Source organism: Ictalurus furcatus, chromosome 21 (genome assembly GCF_023375685.1).
Source record: "Ictalurus furcatus strain D&B chromosome 21, Billie_1.0, whole genome shotgun sequence".
NCBI lineage: Eukaryota > Metazoa > Chordata > Actinopteri > Siluriformes > Ictaluridae > Ictalurus > Ictalurus furcatus.
The window spans coordinates 7,423,064-7,441,834 of NC_071275.1; the positions used below are offsets into that span (position 1 = coordinate 7,423,064).

An 18,771-nucleotide genomic window follows, 5' to 3' on the forward strand; every position below is an offset into this window, starting at 1 on the left:
TATATATATATATATGTATTATTTTTATTTATTTTATTGTTAGTAGTAGTATTATTGTTAGTAGTAGTAGAGGTAGTATTATTGTTAGTAGTAGTAGAAGTAGTAGTATTATTGTTACTAGTAGTAGAAGTATTAATATTGTTAGTAGTAGTAGTATTGTTAGTAGTAGTAGTAGAAGTAGTAGTATTGCTAGTAGTAATAGTATTGTTATTAGTAGTAGTAGAAGTAGTAGTATTGTTAGTAGTAGTAGTATTGCTAGTATATAATATATATATATATATATATATATATATATATATATATATATATATATATATATATATATATAGTATTTATGCATTATTTTATGAATGCACAAAAAGCACCGAATTAAACTACAGTCCTAAATTAATTATATATATTCGCGTGTGTGCGTGTGTGTGTGTTGGGTTCTTTTCTGTTTTGGACAAACAGTTGTGTAAAGTTTTAGTCTGAAGTTTATATTTGTAATACTCAGTTTGTGGATTTTATTTTAAATAAGCAAAAAAATAAATAAATAAAAAATACTGAAAGTTTGCCCCGCCCCACCTGATTAATCGAATAATAACAATCACAATCGGCCAATAAATTGCAGCCCTAATTTATTTAAAAATAACGGCCATATGAGTTCTGTGCATGCTGCATGTTATAACTGCACGCTTTGTTTATTTAATAAATAAAATTTAATTCCCCTCGAAACCGGTTCGTGGGAGTGAAGTGAAGTGAACATTACTTCAGCGCCCAGAAGGTGAAAAAAGAAACCAGCTAACAGAGACAACGAGGGCAAAAACGGCTTAATCTTAAATCACATATGGTGTACTACGTAGGCTGCATAAGTTATAGCATTTATAACACACCCTATGTAGTGCACTTGCATAAGTGGTAGGGCGCTATTTGGGATTGAGCCCACGTGACGGTTCTCCAAACACCGGTGTAGGTTGGTTGTTGGTTGTAGCAACCGGAGTAGCGACACGACGGCTTAACAACACTATAAATTTGGTGTTTATAACTAGTACTGTGTCTTTCATGAAGCTCAATGTATGCAGAATTAAATAATGAATCTGGGGTGAGTACAGCTCTTTTAAATAGTGTTGGGTTCACGGTTTATTTAAATGAACTCGCTGGTTTGCTGTGTAAATGTCGGTGACTGAAACGTCATACAACGGCGTCGCATTCAGAGTTTGTGTGTTTATTTTAATACTCTTATCTAACTAATTAAATCATTTGAATGAATCCCATCTCATTTAATATGTTTAAACGTGGTTAATTTGAGCGTAGTTAGGTAGTTAATGTTAAAACGGTGGTTATGAGTCACTTAGCTAGCTATATATCCAGATTAGATTAGATTAGACAGAGCTCACATAGAGACTGTGAGGGAATTACATGATTTTTAAAAATTATTATTATTATGTTTAAAATGTATTAGTTATCTGAGCTACCCTGCTGGAAAAAAACCCAATAGAAACCATCACAGAAATTCTAAATTGTAACACTACAAACCATCAGTTAACCATTAAAACCATTACTAAATATCAAAGGTGTTCTATTGGTACTTAATGGTCTCCACTTGACATTACATGCCACCAATAGATGGCAACAAATTACCAGTAGAGGCCTCCAGGGATCATTACAGTTCCCATTAAAACCATTGCAAATTCTATGAGGGTTTCTATTGCTTTTTATTATTATTATTATTATTATTACTATTATTATTATTATTATTATTTAAATTGCTTATTTATTTCTCAGGGTTTTTTGATTCTTACATCACTCTCTAATTCCAAACTGTGGAGAAAAAAAAGCTGTAAAATGCTGTCCTGTTTATCTCTATCTCTATTTTCATTCCCTGTTTACTTGATTGTGTGGTTATTAATACTGATAAACGTCAATGTTAAGTTCTTTGTCCGAAACCGGTCAGAACCAGAATTTGGACCCTGCTCTGGCTGATTTCCTCTCATCTGGGACCAGGAAGTTCTTCACACCGACACCATCGTTCAGTGAAAGCTTTTAAGTTTAATGATACAGAAAGCATAGTGTATATATACACACAGAAATATTGATAAAGAATGATAAATGTCAATTGGAGCAAGTCACAGATAAAATCAAAACATCTATTACGTATGTTCGAGTGACATAAGAACTACAAGATGTCTGGTCTACCAGATAATAAGAGAAGAAGAACTGAGAGAGTTAGTGAGTGAGTGAGTGAGGATGAAAGGCGGGGTGGTTAGGAATGCTCACAACACTAAATACCAAGAACACAAAACCGCTTGGTTCTGGACCTCCGGTACATGGTGACCCAAACTAGAGACAAAGATCATGCCTAAAACATGTCAGTCAATGTAATTTTTTTTAATATGAAATGATTTTCTGTTAGGTTTGTGATTAGGAGTGCCGACCCTGGCACCATGTCTGCTAGAGATGATGTTAGTTTTGTGGATGTACCGATCCGATATAAACGCTTCCGTATTTTATGCTGTGCATGTGTTAACGTGATGTTGACAGACATGACAGATTTTGCACGTTAACACAGGACACAACTTCATCTTAATTCAGTTGAGTGTTATTTGTATAACGCTTTTAACAATATACAATCTCACAGAGCAGCTTTACAGATATCCGGGTGTAGTTTCAGATCCCTATTGACCAAGCCAGAGGTGATAGTGGCGAGGAAAAACTCTGTAAATCTTGATGATAAGGATGCACATTTTGTGGATAAGAGTCCTGCGATGAACATAGGACAGTCTTTATGATTACACCAGCAGTCTAATCCAGGATAATCTAGGTGAGATTATCCACTGAAGCAAGGGGTGAGAGATGGATACAGATAGAGCTGCAACAACTAATCGATAATAATCGATAATAATCGATTATGAAAATCGTTGTCAACAAATCTCATTATGGATTAGTTGGTCTGCGCGCAGCAAGGGGGAGAATTACTCATTACGTTACTTCTGTTCCGAAAACACGACTCGGAGAGTAAATACTAAACTTGTGTCCCAAATGACGTACTGTACACTTACACTGTGCACGGAGTACTCTACCGTTTAGTGTGTGAATTTTAGAAAGGTACTATCATCTCAGATGGAACACTAGCGGGTTTTTACTAACCGGAAGTATAAGCCACTTCGTAGCCGACGGCACTTGACGTCACACGCACGTAATGCGACACCACTAGCTTTAGCCTCAGAGTCTCCGACACTGACTTTCTTCAGTTTACTTTCTGTCAGCGTTATATTTTATTTCCAACATGACCTCAGTCCTCATCAGACGGAGGAAAAAGCGTCCTGTGACTGACGAAGAAAGTGTGCGACCTCTAAGTCCTCTAAGGCAGGGGAGCGTTTTATATTAAACACCACGGAGAAGATTTCTGAACTTTATAAAGCAGAGTTTCTGTAGCACGGAAGCATGACAGTGATGCAGTCGCGAGTTGCTTGTAAGGTTTAGTTTAATTGAAGTTTATTGTCATTATATGTTGTATTTGCACACTTGCAGTGTAAATTCTGTTGTTTATTATAACGGAAGTGATGTGTTAGTAATGAGGCTGCGTTGCTCCTCACGCGCGGTGTAGATGTGGGGATACAGAGTGTAGCGTGAGTAAAATCTGTAATGTCTATTTAAAACACTGTGAGCAAAAGTAAAATAATATGTCTAAAGGCAGCGAGTAACAGAAACCACAAGGTGCAGTTAAAGGAAGTTTTTATTATTCATTTAGGACTGGAGTTTAACTCGGTCCTTTTTGTGTATCCATAAAAAAATTATTCTATCTATCCACCCATCCACCCATCCATCCATCCATCCAATGTAGTTAGTTTACATTATAAGTACTTATGCATTATTTTTTTATGGATTCACAAAAAGCACCGAATTAAACTACAGTTCTAAATGAATAATATATATTCTTGTGTGTGGGGTTCTTTTATGTTTTGTACAAACAGTTGTGTAAAGTTTTAGTCCGAATTTATATTTATAACACTCAGTTTGTGGATTTTATTTTAAATAAACAACAACAAAAAAGTTTGCCCCACCAGATTAATTGATTAATCGGGAAAAATATAATCAGCCAACTAATCGATTATGAAAATAATCGTTAGTTGCAGTCCTAGATACAAATCTTGTTTTCTTGTTTGTTTGTCTGGTTTTTCTTTCAGTGATGGCCTGGTGTTTGAGCTTGAGAATGGGAAGCCCAAGCTTGTGTTAGCCCACTGTGGTAATAATAAGTTCATTAATTATGCTTTTCAAGTTTGCCCACAGTTATTTCAGTAGTATTTTATTGATTGTGCATTGTCTTCTTCTCACGACAGGCGAGTCAAAGGCCTCTGGTAAAATGGGATTTTGTAAAGTAAGTATGTGGTGCATTTTTTTTTTTTCCTTCAAAAATGAGCTCTGACGCGGACAATTTTGACTTGTTCGGAGAATTAATTCTGTCTAAATAATGTTTGTGCTAATACCAGGTCCCTCCAAAGAACAGACAACTGAAAGCCACAGCCATCTCCAAACTGGGTCCTAAAGCAGAGGAAAGATGGCAGAGAGACAGGAAGTGCAGAGATATCAGCAGAGGTGTCAATCACGCCGAACACAGCAGCCGAAAGACCAAACCGCAGAGCAGGACGGATCGCTGCAGCGTCATCGGGGTGGTCAGGGTGCCGTCAGAGAGCAAAACCGAGTCCGCTAATGAAACGTCCAACGTCAAGAGCATAAAGGAGAGCTTAGTGTGTTTAACTCAGGAACAACTTCAGCAGATCCTCAATAGCGTCAAGGCGTCAGGGCAAAACGTCCGAGACGATTCTACAGCTCTAGTCCAAAATGGTGAGAAAGCTGGCGATTTATTTGTTTGTTTGTTTGTTTGTATATTGTTCTGATTGTTGCTTTGTGTAAACTGACTCTGTCTCACTAACAGGACCAGCTACACAAGAGGAAGAAACTGAAACAGTGACTAGTGCAACTGGCAAGGACCAACAAATAAACTCTCCAGGGAAAGGAAATGCGGAAAAGTACGTTAAGTAATGGAGACTTTTTGACAGACAGTATCTGATTACAAATACCACTGATTGTGTGAGGAAATCACACTTAACTGGTAAGGTTTTACAAATTTTTGAAATTAGCGCATTTGTTAAATTGGCTCATTACACGCCATGATCTTTGCAGGAATTAAATAAAACATGTAAGCTGTTTTAGTGAAAAATATTGATGGAAGTCGAGTGGTCTAAAACCCAATTCTGGAGGAAAAAACCTAAGCGTTTTTGGCTGCCAGTATCCAGCCATACCGACATCCAGACCGCCACAGGCATTTTGTTGACATGAAGTCAGTTTAAAGTTAGTTAACTTCACCTATATTAAATAAGAATTTGTTCAACATGGTGGAGACACAAATCAAGCAGGATATGATTTGTAAATCGTTCGTGTGAGCGTTTAAACATTCGGCATTCATGAAAATCCTGTAAATTTGGAAAAACGTTCACATCTTACGTGTGTGTGTAAATTTACAGATCAGACTACTAAACCTTGACTTGATTGACTTCTAATCATATAATTTGCCTGGATTACTGGACTTTATACTGTTGCATTTAACCCTCCTATTATGTTGGGGAAAAAAGTTACATCCATTATGTTATGGGTTAAAATGACTTCCACACTTTAAATACACACCCAAAACAGTAAAGAACAGCTTAAAACAGTAAACCTTTATTATGGCTTGTCCGAGGCCACAAAAAGAAGAAATATTTTCATATCCAGTGGGAGTAATAAGTATTGGACATGTCAACATTTCTTTTCAGTAAATATATTTCCAATGAGGCTATTCACATTAAATTTTCTCCAGACATCAGTATTAACTCAAGAATTCAGCAAATATAAAGAATTCACAACATTAAAGTCCATAAATGAAGTTATGTGTAATAAAGAGAAATGACACGGGGGTGGGGGGAGTATTCAACACGCTAACTGAAATGGATTTAATACTTCGTGGAGAAGCCTTTGTTTGTAATGACGGCTTCAAGACACTTCCTGTATGAAGAAATTAATCAGCCGCAGTATTCAGCTGTGATTTTGGCCTGTTCTTCTATAAGGGTTATATCATGAACCAGGTTTTATGAAGATTAGTGTGATTCTGATATCTGATTTCCTTCCCTATTCATTCAAGTCACGTTTTGTATAAACGCTCATAAACACTATCGGTCAAAAGTTTGTGGACACTCGACTGAAATGTTTCTCATGATCTTAAAAACCTTTTGATCTGAAGGTGTATGATTAAATGTTTGAAATCAGTGTTGTAGACAAAAATATAATTCTGCCGACATATTCATTTCTTTCCTTTGAAAACGAAAATTTTATTTACAAAATAAATATTTTGCTTAAACAGAAGACTCGGAGGGAAATTTTCCGAAAAGCAGCTGATAAGTTTCCAGCGTCGGTGGGAACTCCTTTAATCCTGTTTAAAAAGCATCTCCGAGAAATTCCTCAAGAAATCAGCTGAGAAAACACCAAGAATACATTTCTTGAAATTCTAGGCAAAAAACTTTGAAGATGCTAAAATACTAAATTATTTTGATTTATTTAGAATTTTTTATCACAATATAATTCCCATAGTTCCATTTGTGTTACTCCAGAGTTTTGATGACTTTATTATTATTATTCTAAAATTTGGGGGGGAAATAAATGAATAAAGAAAGAATGATTGTGTCTAAACTTACAGATACCATGGCAAAAAATAGCGAGCACTCAGGCATGTATCTAATAAATGTGCAGGACGGTGTAGGTGTATGTATTTGACACTCTCTGTTCTCTTGAAACAGAACCCTGTGTGATTCCACCCCAGCAGGCCTGTTCAGCACTTTTGGAGAACACGAGCAGAAGAGAAACACGCTTGAGGCTAAAAAAGCACAATGGAGAAGAGAGCTAGGTATTAACGTGGGGGTAGTGTCTGATTACGCAATCTTTACCAGAGGCCTTTGTGTAGAGACTGACAAGTCATTTAATATTAATCATGGCTTTGTAGAGAAAGTTGAAGTGATAAAGATGGAATGCTTCCTGTCAGAGTGGTTAAGATTGTGTGACGGTGGTTCAGTGCGTGTTTTCTGTTCACATACAGACGAGCAGATGGCACTTAAAAAGCAGCAGAAAGAGAGCGCAGAGGTTCTGGCTCGTAGCGAGCAACCCAGAGACACGGAAGCAGGACCGAGATCTAGTGCCCAGCTGTCTGGGGTAAGCCGTGGTACAGAACCTTTTCTTTTTCTTTTTCCAAAGATGTGTGAAATCTATTAAACATGTGGTCGCATTTCGGTGAAATATCTTTCCGAAGTTCTTCTACTCCTTTGATTGTACTTGTACTGTAGCACTGTTGAATTCTCAAATCTGATTGGTCTTCTCTAACTAATTCAGATCGCAGGCTTATATGAACGTACTCATTCTTCTCATTCAACACCTTATTGTTTCTATAGTAACAGCTCATTCATGGAGACTTGCATATCAGAAGCTCCACATAAACTAATGCTTATAATAAACAAATAAAAAAAAAGTCATTTCACTTTATTTAGGAAAACGTATAATTGTCCCTATGGTGATGTTTAATGTTTTACTGAAGCGGTCTCTGCGCTTTGTAATGGTTTTCCATGACGGGAAAGTCTTCAGGACAGAGGAGTTCCCACTTTCCCTGTAACATTACAATTTTTGTCTCGTTAGCTTGCAGCTGAGTGTAAAGTGTTCATTGTTGTTATATCGCAAGATATAAAAGGAATAAAACACTTTGGGATGTAATTTTGGAGGAAAATAATCAACGTCGGTTTGCTAATGCATCACACCATCTATAAAGCAAGCCCCTACTTCCACAATGTCAATACAAAGTTAGTCTGTGCATTTTTAAATAAAACTTTGTGGCGAATATGGCTAAAAACACTATATTTTGATACTTGAAGGAATATTTGTGGTACACAGTATTTAAGTAGCACCACATTTAAGTCCTGTGTAAAACTGTGGTAACGGTACTTTAGTTCGTGTAAAAATACGTCGAGTCACCTGTCTGTTACTGTGTGAAACAATGGAGTGTGTGAGAACCCCCGGTCTATGGCTGACACGAACAGAAAGTGTGTGTGGCATGAAACTGTAACATTTCTCAAAATGCGACCTACATATTTTCTCTATGGGGGGAAAATAAACAAATTTAATCCATCACCAGTTTAAATGACACTAAGTAGGCCCAGGCATGACTGGTTAACTTTTCTTTACCAAAACAACCCAGCTTCCCTAAATCCCTAGACTTTACAACATGCTTTCCATAAGGGAGGGTCTATACAGACTGTACACAATAAACAGAGTATATACAGTAGATCATAAGTCACAAAGTCAAGCACACGTCATACAATATAACAAGCAGCACGGACACATTGAACACAGAAGAGAGAGAATAAATAGTACAGGAATAAATGTACTGAAGATGCATAGCCTATTTTAAAAAAGTGTCTTGTAACAATTTATCATGATGTTGAACTTGGTTACATCATTGGTGCAGCTCTTGGCTTCCTTCTGTATGTACTTACACTAGCAGTCAAAAGTTTAGACACTCTCTCTTTATTGTTTTCCCCACATTTTAGGATAATAAAGTCATCAAAACTCTGCAGTAACACAAATGGAACTATGGGAATTTTGTGGTGATAAATATTAAATAAATCGAAATAATTTTATATTTTAGCGTCTTCAAAGTAAACGCCCTTTTTGCCGAGAATTTCCAGAAATGTATTCTTGGCGTTTTCTCGACCGATTTCTTGAGGAATTTCCCTGAGGTGCTTGTTAAACAGGATTAAAGGAGTTCCCACCGACACTGGACTCTTATCGGCTGCTTTTCGGAATATTTCGCTCCGAGTCGTCCGTTTAAACAAAATATTTATTTTGTAAATAAAATGTTCGTTTTCTAATGAAAGAAATGAATACGTTGTCACGATTATATTTTTGTCTACAACACCGATTTCACACATTTAATCACACACCTTCAGATCAAAAGGTTTTTAAGATCTTGAGAAACACTTCTGTAGAGTGTCCACAAACTTTTGACTAGTAGTGTGTGTATATCATGTTGCTGTGTTTACGTGGCTTTTGGTTCTGAAGTGTGTTTCAGCATGTCTTGTTCTATTGCCAGTGAAATTATAGCCGTCTAATGCAAATTTGTATATATAGGTGCAAAAGGACAGAATAAAACAGATGGGCACAGAAACCGCAAATAACCGGCCACCAGCTCCTCAGACATGCAGCAACCTGATGGTTCTTCCCTCTGCCATCCGCTCGGCGTTTGTACTGGGGGTAATGTTTATTTCACGTCTCTCCTAGCAGACATCAATCAAAAGTACAACACGGTGTCACACTTACATATGTACAGTCTCTCTTCGTAGACCTGAGGTGTGCAGTTAATTATGTAAACGTTAAGTGCATAACATTTAGTGCAATAATCTTCGCGGTAGTAAAATGTACGATGGGATTTTTACGATATCTCGAGAGATTTCCAGGTCAGTCCAAAACCCCGGCTTAGTTAAGTATGGCCTTGTCCTAAATGGCACCCTAAACCCTGCCCAATTCAGTTTTATATCGTATTCGATAACTGGTTAGGAAGCCGCACCACTGGAGCATGCGTTCAGCGCAGAGAAGAAAGAGCAGCAGAGACGCTGGCTGCAGGACTTGGAGCAGCAGAGAGAGGAAACCAAACTGCGCAGGAAGTTGGAGAAACAGAGCCAGAACCAGGTACATCTCACTGGGCACTGCATTTAGTTACCTCCTGAGATTGTTATTCCTATATGATTGCTTACACTCACAGTCCACTTTATTAGGAACACTGACATACCTTCATGCAGTTATCTAATCAGCCAATCGTGTGGCAGCAACGCACTTAAAAAAATAAAATAAAAACCCAGATACAGGTCAAGAGCTTCGGGTAATGTTCACATTAAAACACGAGAATGGGAAAAAAAAAAGTGCGATCTCTCTCTGTGACTTTGATCGTGGCATGTATCAGGAGTATTTCAGAAACTGCTGATCTCTTAGTCCAGACCTAAATCCAATCAAAAATCTGTGGGGTGACCTGAAAAGGGCTGTGCACAGGAAATGCCTAGCCGATCTGAACGAGTTAGAATGGCCAAATATGGCTAAATCGAGATGTGCCAACCTGATTGACTTTTGCCTAAAACGATTGAATGTTGTGTTAAAATCTAAAGGCGCTTCAACTAAGTATTAGTTTAGGGGTGTGCACACTTATGCAACCAGGTTATTATACATTTTTTATTTTCACTTTAATTAATAGGTTTAAAATTTTACAACAAATGTAGAAAAGTTTCTGACATTTATGTTCGTTTCATTTTAATTTTTTTAACATCACAAAAACCTGCCAATTTTAACAGGGGTGTGTAGACTTTTTAGGTCCACTGTATCTGCTTATTGTTGTTTGGCTGCTGTAACAAGGCATTTAAATTTGTATATCTGTTTCTCCTCTTAGCCAGAGGATCATGAGCGCTGGGCCATGCACTTTGACTCGTTTCAGCAGCGTCTCCCAGTACAGCCTCCTTCCACCGCGGAGCTCGATCTATACAGCGCCCTCTCCCAATACCGCGCTCCCTCTCAGGCTCTGTCCACCGCTTGGGAGACCGTGAGTACATGCGGAGGGGACAGTATGGGCCGAGCCAGTGTGGACACCACTCAGGGCTGTCAGCCGAAGAGCAGGTGAGCAACGAGAACTCAAACATTGTATTTACAGTGTTTACATGCACATATAAATATCATAAACAGATACATAATATAAATATCAGGTTTCTGCAAGATTAGGGCTATTTCGAGATGAGATTATTCAAATGGTCATGTTGACAGCATAACTAATATAGGATTAAAGCTGTTACTGGATTTTAAGATTGTCGTCTAATAATCGGGAACAGATGTACCAGATTGAGTAATCAACACCGCAGACATTGTGTGCAATAAATAATAGTTGGGAAAGAGATCCTTTAATATTCTTCAATGGTGGGTTTAATGGCAGACTAAAAGGCAGGTGTAACCGTGCATAAATCATTTGTTTAGAAAGAAATCTGATTAGTGACGCAGCACCTGAAAAAATACCTGTAAAAATAATAGTCAGTCCTTTTCTTCTTCTTTTTTTTTTTAAATGTAGGTTCTACTTCCTCGGATGAGGATGACACTGATTTGTGTATACAGCGTCCTTCTGTACAAACACTCAAAATTTCACTCTGTATTTATTTGTAATCTGTATATGGTCTGAAAATCGCACTTTTCTGTTCACACAGCTCTAAAATGTCACTCTCAGACAAAAAAAAACCCCAAAAAACTTCAGTATAGTTGCTAATGCTGTGGAGAATTCTAAGTAATGTGCTTTCCTGCAGCTACCTGCGTACCATGACTGCACTGCTGGATCCAGCTCAGATAGAGGAGAGAGAGAGGAAGCGTGTGAAACAGCTCGAATTTCAGGTAGGTTTTAAAGGGGTCATATGATGCTATTTTAAAAGTTCATTATTTTGTTTAAAGGTGTAATGGAATAGGTTAACATGCTTGAATGTTAAAAAAAAAAAAAAAAAAACAGCACACATTATTTTTCACATACTGTACATTTATTGCAGTGCCTCTATCCCCAGTCTGTCTTTAACGGTCCGATTGAGTTTCGATTTCTCCAAAGCCCATCCTTCGGAAAAGCCCAGTGCGCTCTGATTGGCCAGCTGACCCATTGCATTGTGATTGGCCAAAAACCTCAAGCGTGTTTCGGAAATGTAACGGCCCTTACCATAATCGCGAGCTTCAGCTTCCATGGCTTCTAAAGCGATTATAAACGCAGGGAATAGTGTCGTCGGTATTACTGTATCCGTTCGAACCCCCGTCAGATTCTGAAAACACGGATGATCGAGCAGATTATTCGGAACCAACTTTTTAGGCAGGACTTGAGCAGAACGTTTCAAGTTTTGTTTTTTTTTTTCCTTTTTTTTTCCCCCACAACTCTTACCTTTCAGATACGACGTTGTAACGGTTTAATTCATCTTCTTCCCTGTAACAACTTTGTCTTGAAGAGACAACGTAAAATATGGTTTTAAAAAAATGAAATTAATTAAAAATGTAAAAAATTATGGCGGCATCATGCCGATATTTCAAATTGTGACGTAGACGTTTGCGGAAGTAGTATCTGGACTTGGATCGAGGTGTTTTAGGCAGGTCTGGAGTAGAGTTCTCTGTCAGATAGAATAAAGCCCTTTGTGGGAGATGATGAGCTTTGTAACTTTGGAGATCTTTATACATGCACAAACAGATACATTACACACTGAAGGAAAAGGAAAACATTAAAAAGCATCATGGGGCCCTTTAAAGTAGAAACTGTAGAAATCCTTTCATTACAAGCAGGTGATTCCTGCGAACATTTCTAACAAGTGAAATGAAAACATATTAATACCATTTTTTAATACGGTGACGATGTTTAAGGCAGAGAAAACTATTTCTAAATGAAAACCTGTTTATATCTCTGGTGCAATATTTTTTCCTGCGCTGAAACCTCAGAATATGTGTTTAGCAGTAGTCATTGTGGGTTTCTACTCAAGCACCCATGACTGACAGTCTTCTCTGTAGCTCTAAGTGCATCAAAAGCACACTTGAGGTATGAATAATTGAAGATGACGAGCGTCAGTCTTTCCATTATTAGCAGGTGTAAGTGTGGTCTGTATGAGATATTCGAGCAAAGACTGCTAGTCATGGTTTAAGATAACGTGTGTGAAATATTTGTGTTATTGTAGAGGGGAAATTTGCCTCCATCACCTGTAACCATGACAGAAAACAGGCTCAGATGAAGGTTAAACGTGTGTATATTTGTTGTGTGTGTGTATGTATATATGTATACACAGTGCACACACTACAAATCCACTACACTAATCACATATTGTGTACATTTTTAAGCAGTATTAATATATATATTTTTTCTCGGATCATGATTCGTACCAGCGAGCTATCGATGTTCAGGTTGAGGAGCGGAGGCAACAGAAAGAGAAAGAAGAGGCCACTCGGCAGATCATGGAGCAGAAGGAAGAGCTCCGAATCGCTAAACAGAGGGAACTTGAGAACCTGAGAGACACTCAGCTGCAGAGACAAAAGGTAGTACAAAAGCTAGTGCTTCAATAGTGAATGTGTGATGGACAAACGGCGTTTCACTAAGTACGGAACAAAATCTAATATGTATTTTATTTGGGAAGAAAAGCTCTGATTGGCTCATTGGTCCCTTTTTAAAATCTCTCTGCTGACCCGTGTAAGTCAGAAAAGGCTGTGTGACCGCACCTCAAGAATTGTTGGCACCCTTCAAGAGAATGTGCTAAAATTTGTACGACATAAACTTAAAATCGAAGCATTATTTTTTAGATCATATTTTCTCTCTCCAAAAGAAATGATTCTCAGGAAAGGGGAAAAAAAATAAAAATAAAAAAATTTAAAATGTAAAATCCCTTTGTCATCCATAAACCAAAGATCTTTCGACACAAAATTTCATCAAGTTAAAAATAATTATGATCTGCACAATATTTTTTTTCTTCTTCATATTTGCACAGTCAGAAGTTTCAATACAATTGAAAGTAAGTATTTTGACAGAGGCATGATCACAGGTTAGTTATTGCCAGGTTTCTAACTCCATAACAAGCTCTCTGTAAGGGTTCCACTGAATAATGTGTTTCTCGCTGAGAGCAACTTGCAAGTGTCCTTGGGATTGTGTTTTGTGGTCAGATGTAACCAAAATGTATTATTTTTTTGGCCCTGTACGTCAGCTTGTTTGCCAGAAAGAGGGTATATACGGTGGCCCCAAAAAGTATTTGGACACTTAAACCATATCTGTATGATTTTTCACTGCTTTAGAAAGCATCGAACCAAGCGGCATTTATTTTAAAGAAAGTTACTCCAAGCATGCACCATTCAAGTAAAACATTTACTCAAAAAAACCCTGATTATTTTAAAAAATATAAAAATAATAATAGATATACTCGTCATAATTGTTTTCTAGTGAAATTCCTACACTGTAAGTGTGTCCCAATACTTTTAGGGGCCACTGTGCAAGGAAAAGACCCCAAACCCACTGTAAAATGTCAGCTAGCTTATTCATTTTGTTTCTTTTCATGAAGGGTGCCAATAATTCTGGAGTGGGCTATACAGTACTCCATCTTGCTTGGTCTTGCTCGAGTACAAATCTTTTCCGTCACATACGAGGGCTTTATACTTAAAATACCAACTATCGTATCCTGACCTGAGACAAGGTTATGGTGATGGGGAAAGATGAGCTTCTGTTCATTTGTATTTTAGGAGTTACAGGCACGCAAAACAGAGGAGCTGTATCTGAACATGCAGAGGACGTCCAAGGAAGTGCAGAAACACAAACAACTGATGGAGAAAGGCCATGATGTTTCTAATCGGTTGCGGAGTGAAACTACCTCACAGGGTAGAGAAGCAGAATTAATTGCGTTCTCTTCTCACACGTTAGCTAGGTTAAATATGGATTCTCGTACTCACAAGCTGGTTTTGTCCAACTATTACAGCATTGATTGGTCAAGGTTCAGAGAGTTCGGCTACACTGGACACCATAACAGAAGCGCCACACGCAGCCCGGAAAGACACTGCGGTTCAGACAGGTAACGTATTTCACGTCTATAAAGCGATAGTTAGGTTAAAAGTCAAAGATTTACAAAACTCAGTTAAAATTTGCTTCTTTTTTTCTTATACTGGCATTAGAACGATAATATTGCTGTAATTAAAAGTGTACGGCTACCAGACTGCTCAACTCTTAACATAAACAGGCTAGGGTACTCATGAACAAAAAGAAAGACTGAGCTACAAGTGGTCATGGCAGCCATTTTGAAACTTTTGTTATCAGGGGTTTGGTATCACCGTGTGCAAACATGAAGCACAGGCAGGAGGTGGGTCCTAAATGATTTGTTTTGGGATTTTATGAAGCTGTTTACATGCACATAACATCACTGAGGCAAATAACATCTTTATTATGGTGAGTGTGAGAGAATTTAGACATGCAGTTTACACAATACTAAACTGGAGGCTATACAGGTGCATCTCAAAACAATTTAATTCAAAAAGTGGAGCTTTCATATATTCTAGATTCATTACACAAAGTGAAATATTTCAAGCCTTTTTTTTTGTTTTAATCTTGATTATTACAGTTTACAGCTCACGGAAATCAAAACTCCAGTATCTCAAAATTTCGAATAAAGAGTTTAATACAGAAATGTCGACCCGAGAAGAGCTCTAATCAGATAATTAACTCAAAACACCTGCAAAGGTTTCCTGAGCCTTTAATCTGTCAGTCTGGTTCAGTACACAAGCACAATCACGGGGAAGATGAAAGTAAATTGTGCATTTCATTTGGAAATCAAGGTCCCAGAGTCTGGAGGAAGAGTGGAGAGGTACAGAATCCAAGTTGCTTGAAGTCCAGTGTGAAGTTTCCACAGTCAGTGATGATTTGAGGAGCCATGTCCTCTGCTGGTGTTGGTCCACTGTGTTTTCTCGAGTCGAGTCGCGTCACTGCAGCGTCTACCAGGAGATTTTAGAGGACTTCATGCTTCCATCTGCTGACGAGCTTTATGGAGATGCTGATTTCCTTTTCCAGCAGGACTCTGCACCTGCCCACAGTGCCAATACTATTAGTAACTGGTTTACTGACCATGGTATTACTGTGCTCGATTGGCCAGCCAACGCGCCTGACCTGAACCCCATAGAGAATCTATGAGAGACACCAGACCCAACAATACAGACGAGCTGAAGGCCGCTATCAAAGCAACCTGGGCTTCCAGAACAAACACCTCAGCAGTGCCACAGGCTGATTGCCTCCATGCCACACAGTAATTCCTGTAAAAGGAGCCCAGACCAAGTATTGAGTGAATAAATTAGCATATTTTATCAGGTCGACATTTCTGTATTATAAATTCTTTATTAGAATATTTTGAGATACTGGATTTTTGATTTCCGTGAGCTGTAAACTGTAATCATCAAGATTAAAACCAAAAAAGGCTTGAAATATTTCACTTTGTGTAAGGAATCTAGGGTATATGAAAGTTTTACTTTTTGAATTAAATTAAGGAATAAAATTTACTTTTCTACGATATTCTAATTTTTTGGGGGGAAGTGAAAGTTAAATGAAATGCGTTTTTTGTTTTTAGCCTAATCTTTTATTCCTGCATCCTTTTATGTTTGAAATCAGAAATAAATCCAGGTAGCCCATTCCCTGAAACCAATGGAGGCATTCGAGCTGCAGTTGAATACAAGGCTCCTCCCGATATAAAAAGATCCAGACGTGAAGGAAGACTGGCTGAAAAGGACAGCGGAAAAGAGAACATGTGCGCGGCCGTCAAAGGAGCAGATCCTTACGAAGCCTATGCCCGAACAGACCGAACCCACGGACGACAGCAGCTCTGCCACAGACCAGAGTGGAACACGCAGAGGCCCGGGAAGGCGTTTGTTCCTGCGTCAGAGCGTTACCCTGCTACCCAGCAGAAGCACAGGCAGGAGAACAAGATTCGCAGGCAGATGGAGCTCATGAACTTGGCGGAGAGGAACACGCGTTCCAGAACGCCACAGCAAGCGAAGCCTCCACGTTCTGGAAATCCGTCTCGCGTTCAGCAGCACTCGAACTCACCTTGTCAGAAAGTAAGCAATTTCGGTACATCCATGTAAGTCGAGTGCGGTTATTATAACGTACAGGACGGTGTCGTATTTAATCTGATGTTTGTTTTAGGATGAAGATTCGCATCGAGTACAATCTGCCAGTCAAATGTAAGTGAAATTTATTATTTAACTTACTTACTCACTTACTGAATGTCATTCCTGCCCCTTCATTTATTTATTTATTTATAGAGCTAGTAGCAGTTCTGTTACCCAGCCCAGTTTGAGAATTACTCCTTTGACCATAAGAAGTTATTATTGTATATTAATCTAGGCCTTTTGCCCCCATTTCATCTCCGGCAGTAGCAGAGTTCCCTCTCCGCCCGTCCCTGCAGTGTTGCGCAGACTCCAGGTTCGTCCTCCATCCTGTGCAGAGGAACAGTCAGAGAGCTGCGGACGGCCTCCGTCAGCCGATTACGTCCCGTACGTGCGCACGGACGAGGTTTACCACTTGGATCCTCTTGCCCCGATCTCCAGACCCACCACAAACGAAGGACCACAGAGGATACATGCAGGTATAAACCATGTAGGAAGTTAAGGAATAAAACACACACTGTTTTAGGAAAATATCCAATGATGGGGTGGTGCTGATGCAGCCCGACATGAAACAGAGTTGTTATTATTAGTATTATTACCACCATGAAGTTGATCATTTTCCTACAACAGCGTGTCCCAAAGTGTTTTATTCCTCTTATACAAATGTGACTCGCTAACGATTAAATTAAAAACTGTTATTCTATAAAGCTATAAACTGTTGTTCCCTCAGCAGCCTATTTTTCCCCCACTTTCTTTATAAAGTTTGTAAGACAAAAATAAAATGTAGCCTGTTCTGTTACAGCTTTACCTCTGACCTCTGTATAAAAAGCTGATACTGGAGACACCTTTCAAAAACGTTCAATAAACATCTTAGAACTACACACAGTTTTTAATACGTTTGTGTAAGTTGTTACTATAGAAACGATAATATAGTGGTGCAAGGATGGCGTCATTTTGTTCCAGAACCCAGAAGTTATCATCACACTGGTTCCCTCGACAAAAACCCAACAGGATTTTCACATAGGCTTTTGGATCATTGGAAAAAATAATCTGTGATCAAAAGCTTTCAATACAAACACGTTTTGTCCAGATTTGTCAGACGTGAGCAGCAGACAGCACGTCTCCCCTCTGGTGCAGCGGGATCCCCTCCTTCACCCTGAGCTGCTCAAGGGCACAGAGAGACAGCAGGCTATTCTCAAAGGCTTGTCTGAACTCAGACAGGTAACATGCAACGTCTTGGCACATGTGATTATTTGCGTATCGCATACCTGTTGATTTTATGACATGACCAGTCTGGATGTCGGTCTGTGTTTCCAGAGCCTGCTGCAGAAACAGAGAGAGCTAGAAACCAGCCTCGGCCCTTTACTGCAGGGGCAAAGCAGAACCCAGAGTTCCAGCCCCCCTGAGAGAACCACAGATGTCGGTCGAGAGTATGATCGATATACGCCAGCACTTTACTCTCCACAGGGAAACACTCACTAAGGATCTGAATGCAAAGTACACACGCACTTTTCAGTAACAGTGGTTGTTTTTAAACAGTATTTAGAGTTCTTAAATACATATTATTCCTCTTTATGTTAATGTATTTATTGAATTTAGCTGAATTGATTAGATTAGTGTGGTTAATTTTAATCGGTTAAGGTATTATTTATTGGGTTGCTAATTATGACAGTGTTCACTTGAACTGCATTTATGTGCACATGGACAATGTGAATTTCTCACTATTTTTAACCAGGTACTTGAAGCCTTTAATGTGAATTAAAGTATTTTTGACTTTGGTAAAGTGTGTGACAGAACAGGGGTCATTTTTCTAAACCTTTGAAAACTTCATCACCTAGCTAATAATCAGCATTATTTTATTACTAACCAATCAGAGGCTTAAACCAAACAGTACTGATTTGACTTCTAGCTGCAGTTTAACCATCTGCAGCCATTTAAGAGAACAGTCTCATTTGAAGATATTTCTCTTCTGTGGCCACAACTTTGGATAATAAAGGAAGCTTGTAAGGTCTTCTAAATCATGCTAAAAAATAAATATATATTAATCAT

General features: G+C 38.4%; 2 protein-coding genes across 4 annotated transcripts in view; one reads left to right on the forward strand and one right to left on the reverse strand.

Moving 5' to 3' along the window:
• Nucleotides 1-795: 795 nt before the first annotated feature.
• ccdc66 (coiled-coil domain containing 66) lies at nt 796-18,505 on the forward strand. Of its 3 annotated transcripts, XM_053652735.1 has the most exons (19): nt 798-1,084; nt 4,170-4,228; nt 4,323-4,360; nt 4,473-4,827; nt 4,919-5,012; nt 6,813-6,919; nt 7,109-7,221; nt 9,187-9,309; nt 9,613-9,744; nt 10,493-10,716; nt 11,388-11,472; nt 12,982-13,131; nt 14,320-14,455; nt 14,553-14,645; nt 16,226-16,671; nt 16,760-16,797; nt 16,990-17,201; nt 17,813-17,943; nt 18,040-18,505. In XM_053652735.1, exons 1-19 carry the CDS (start codon nt 1,074-1,076, stop codon nt 18,202-18,204), a joined length of 2,712 nt encoding a protein of 903 aa, XP_053508710.1. In that variant the 5' UTR covers nt 798-1,073; the 3' UTR covers nt 18,205-18,505. The 3 variants fall into 3 exon arrangements, with proteins under 3 accessions (XP_053508712.1, XP_053508711.1, XP_053508710.1); XM_053652737.1 differs by lacking the exons at nt 17,813-17,943; nt 18,040-18,505 and adding an exon at nt 17,525-17,578 and having other exon boundaries at nt 796-1,084; XM_053652736.1 differs by lacking the exon at nt 9,187-9,309 and having other exon boundaries at nt 797-1,084.
• Nucleotides 18,097-18,771, reverse strand: part of tasora (transcription activation suppressor a) — a 28,701-nt gene continuing 28,026 nt past the window's right edge. The window contains exon 24 of the mRNA XM_053652733.1: nt 18,097-18,208. Coding sequence (XP_053508708.1) covers nt 18,208 — 1 coding nt within the window. The 3' untranslated portion in view covers nt 18,097-18,207. The remainder of the gene's footprint in view (nt 18,209-18,771) is intronic.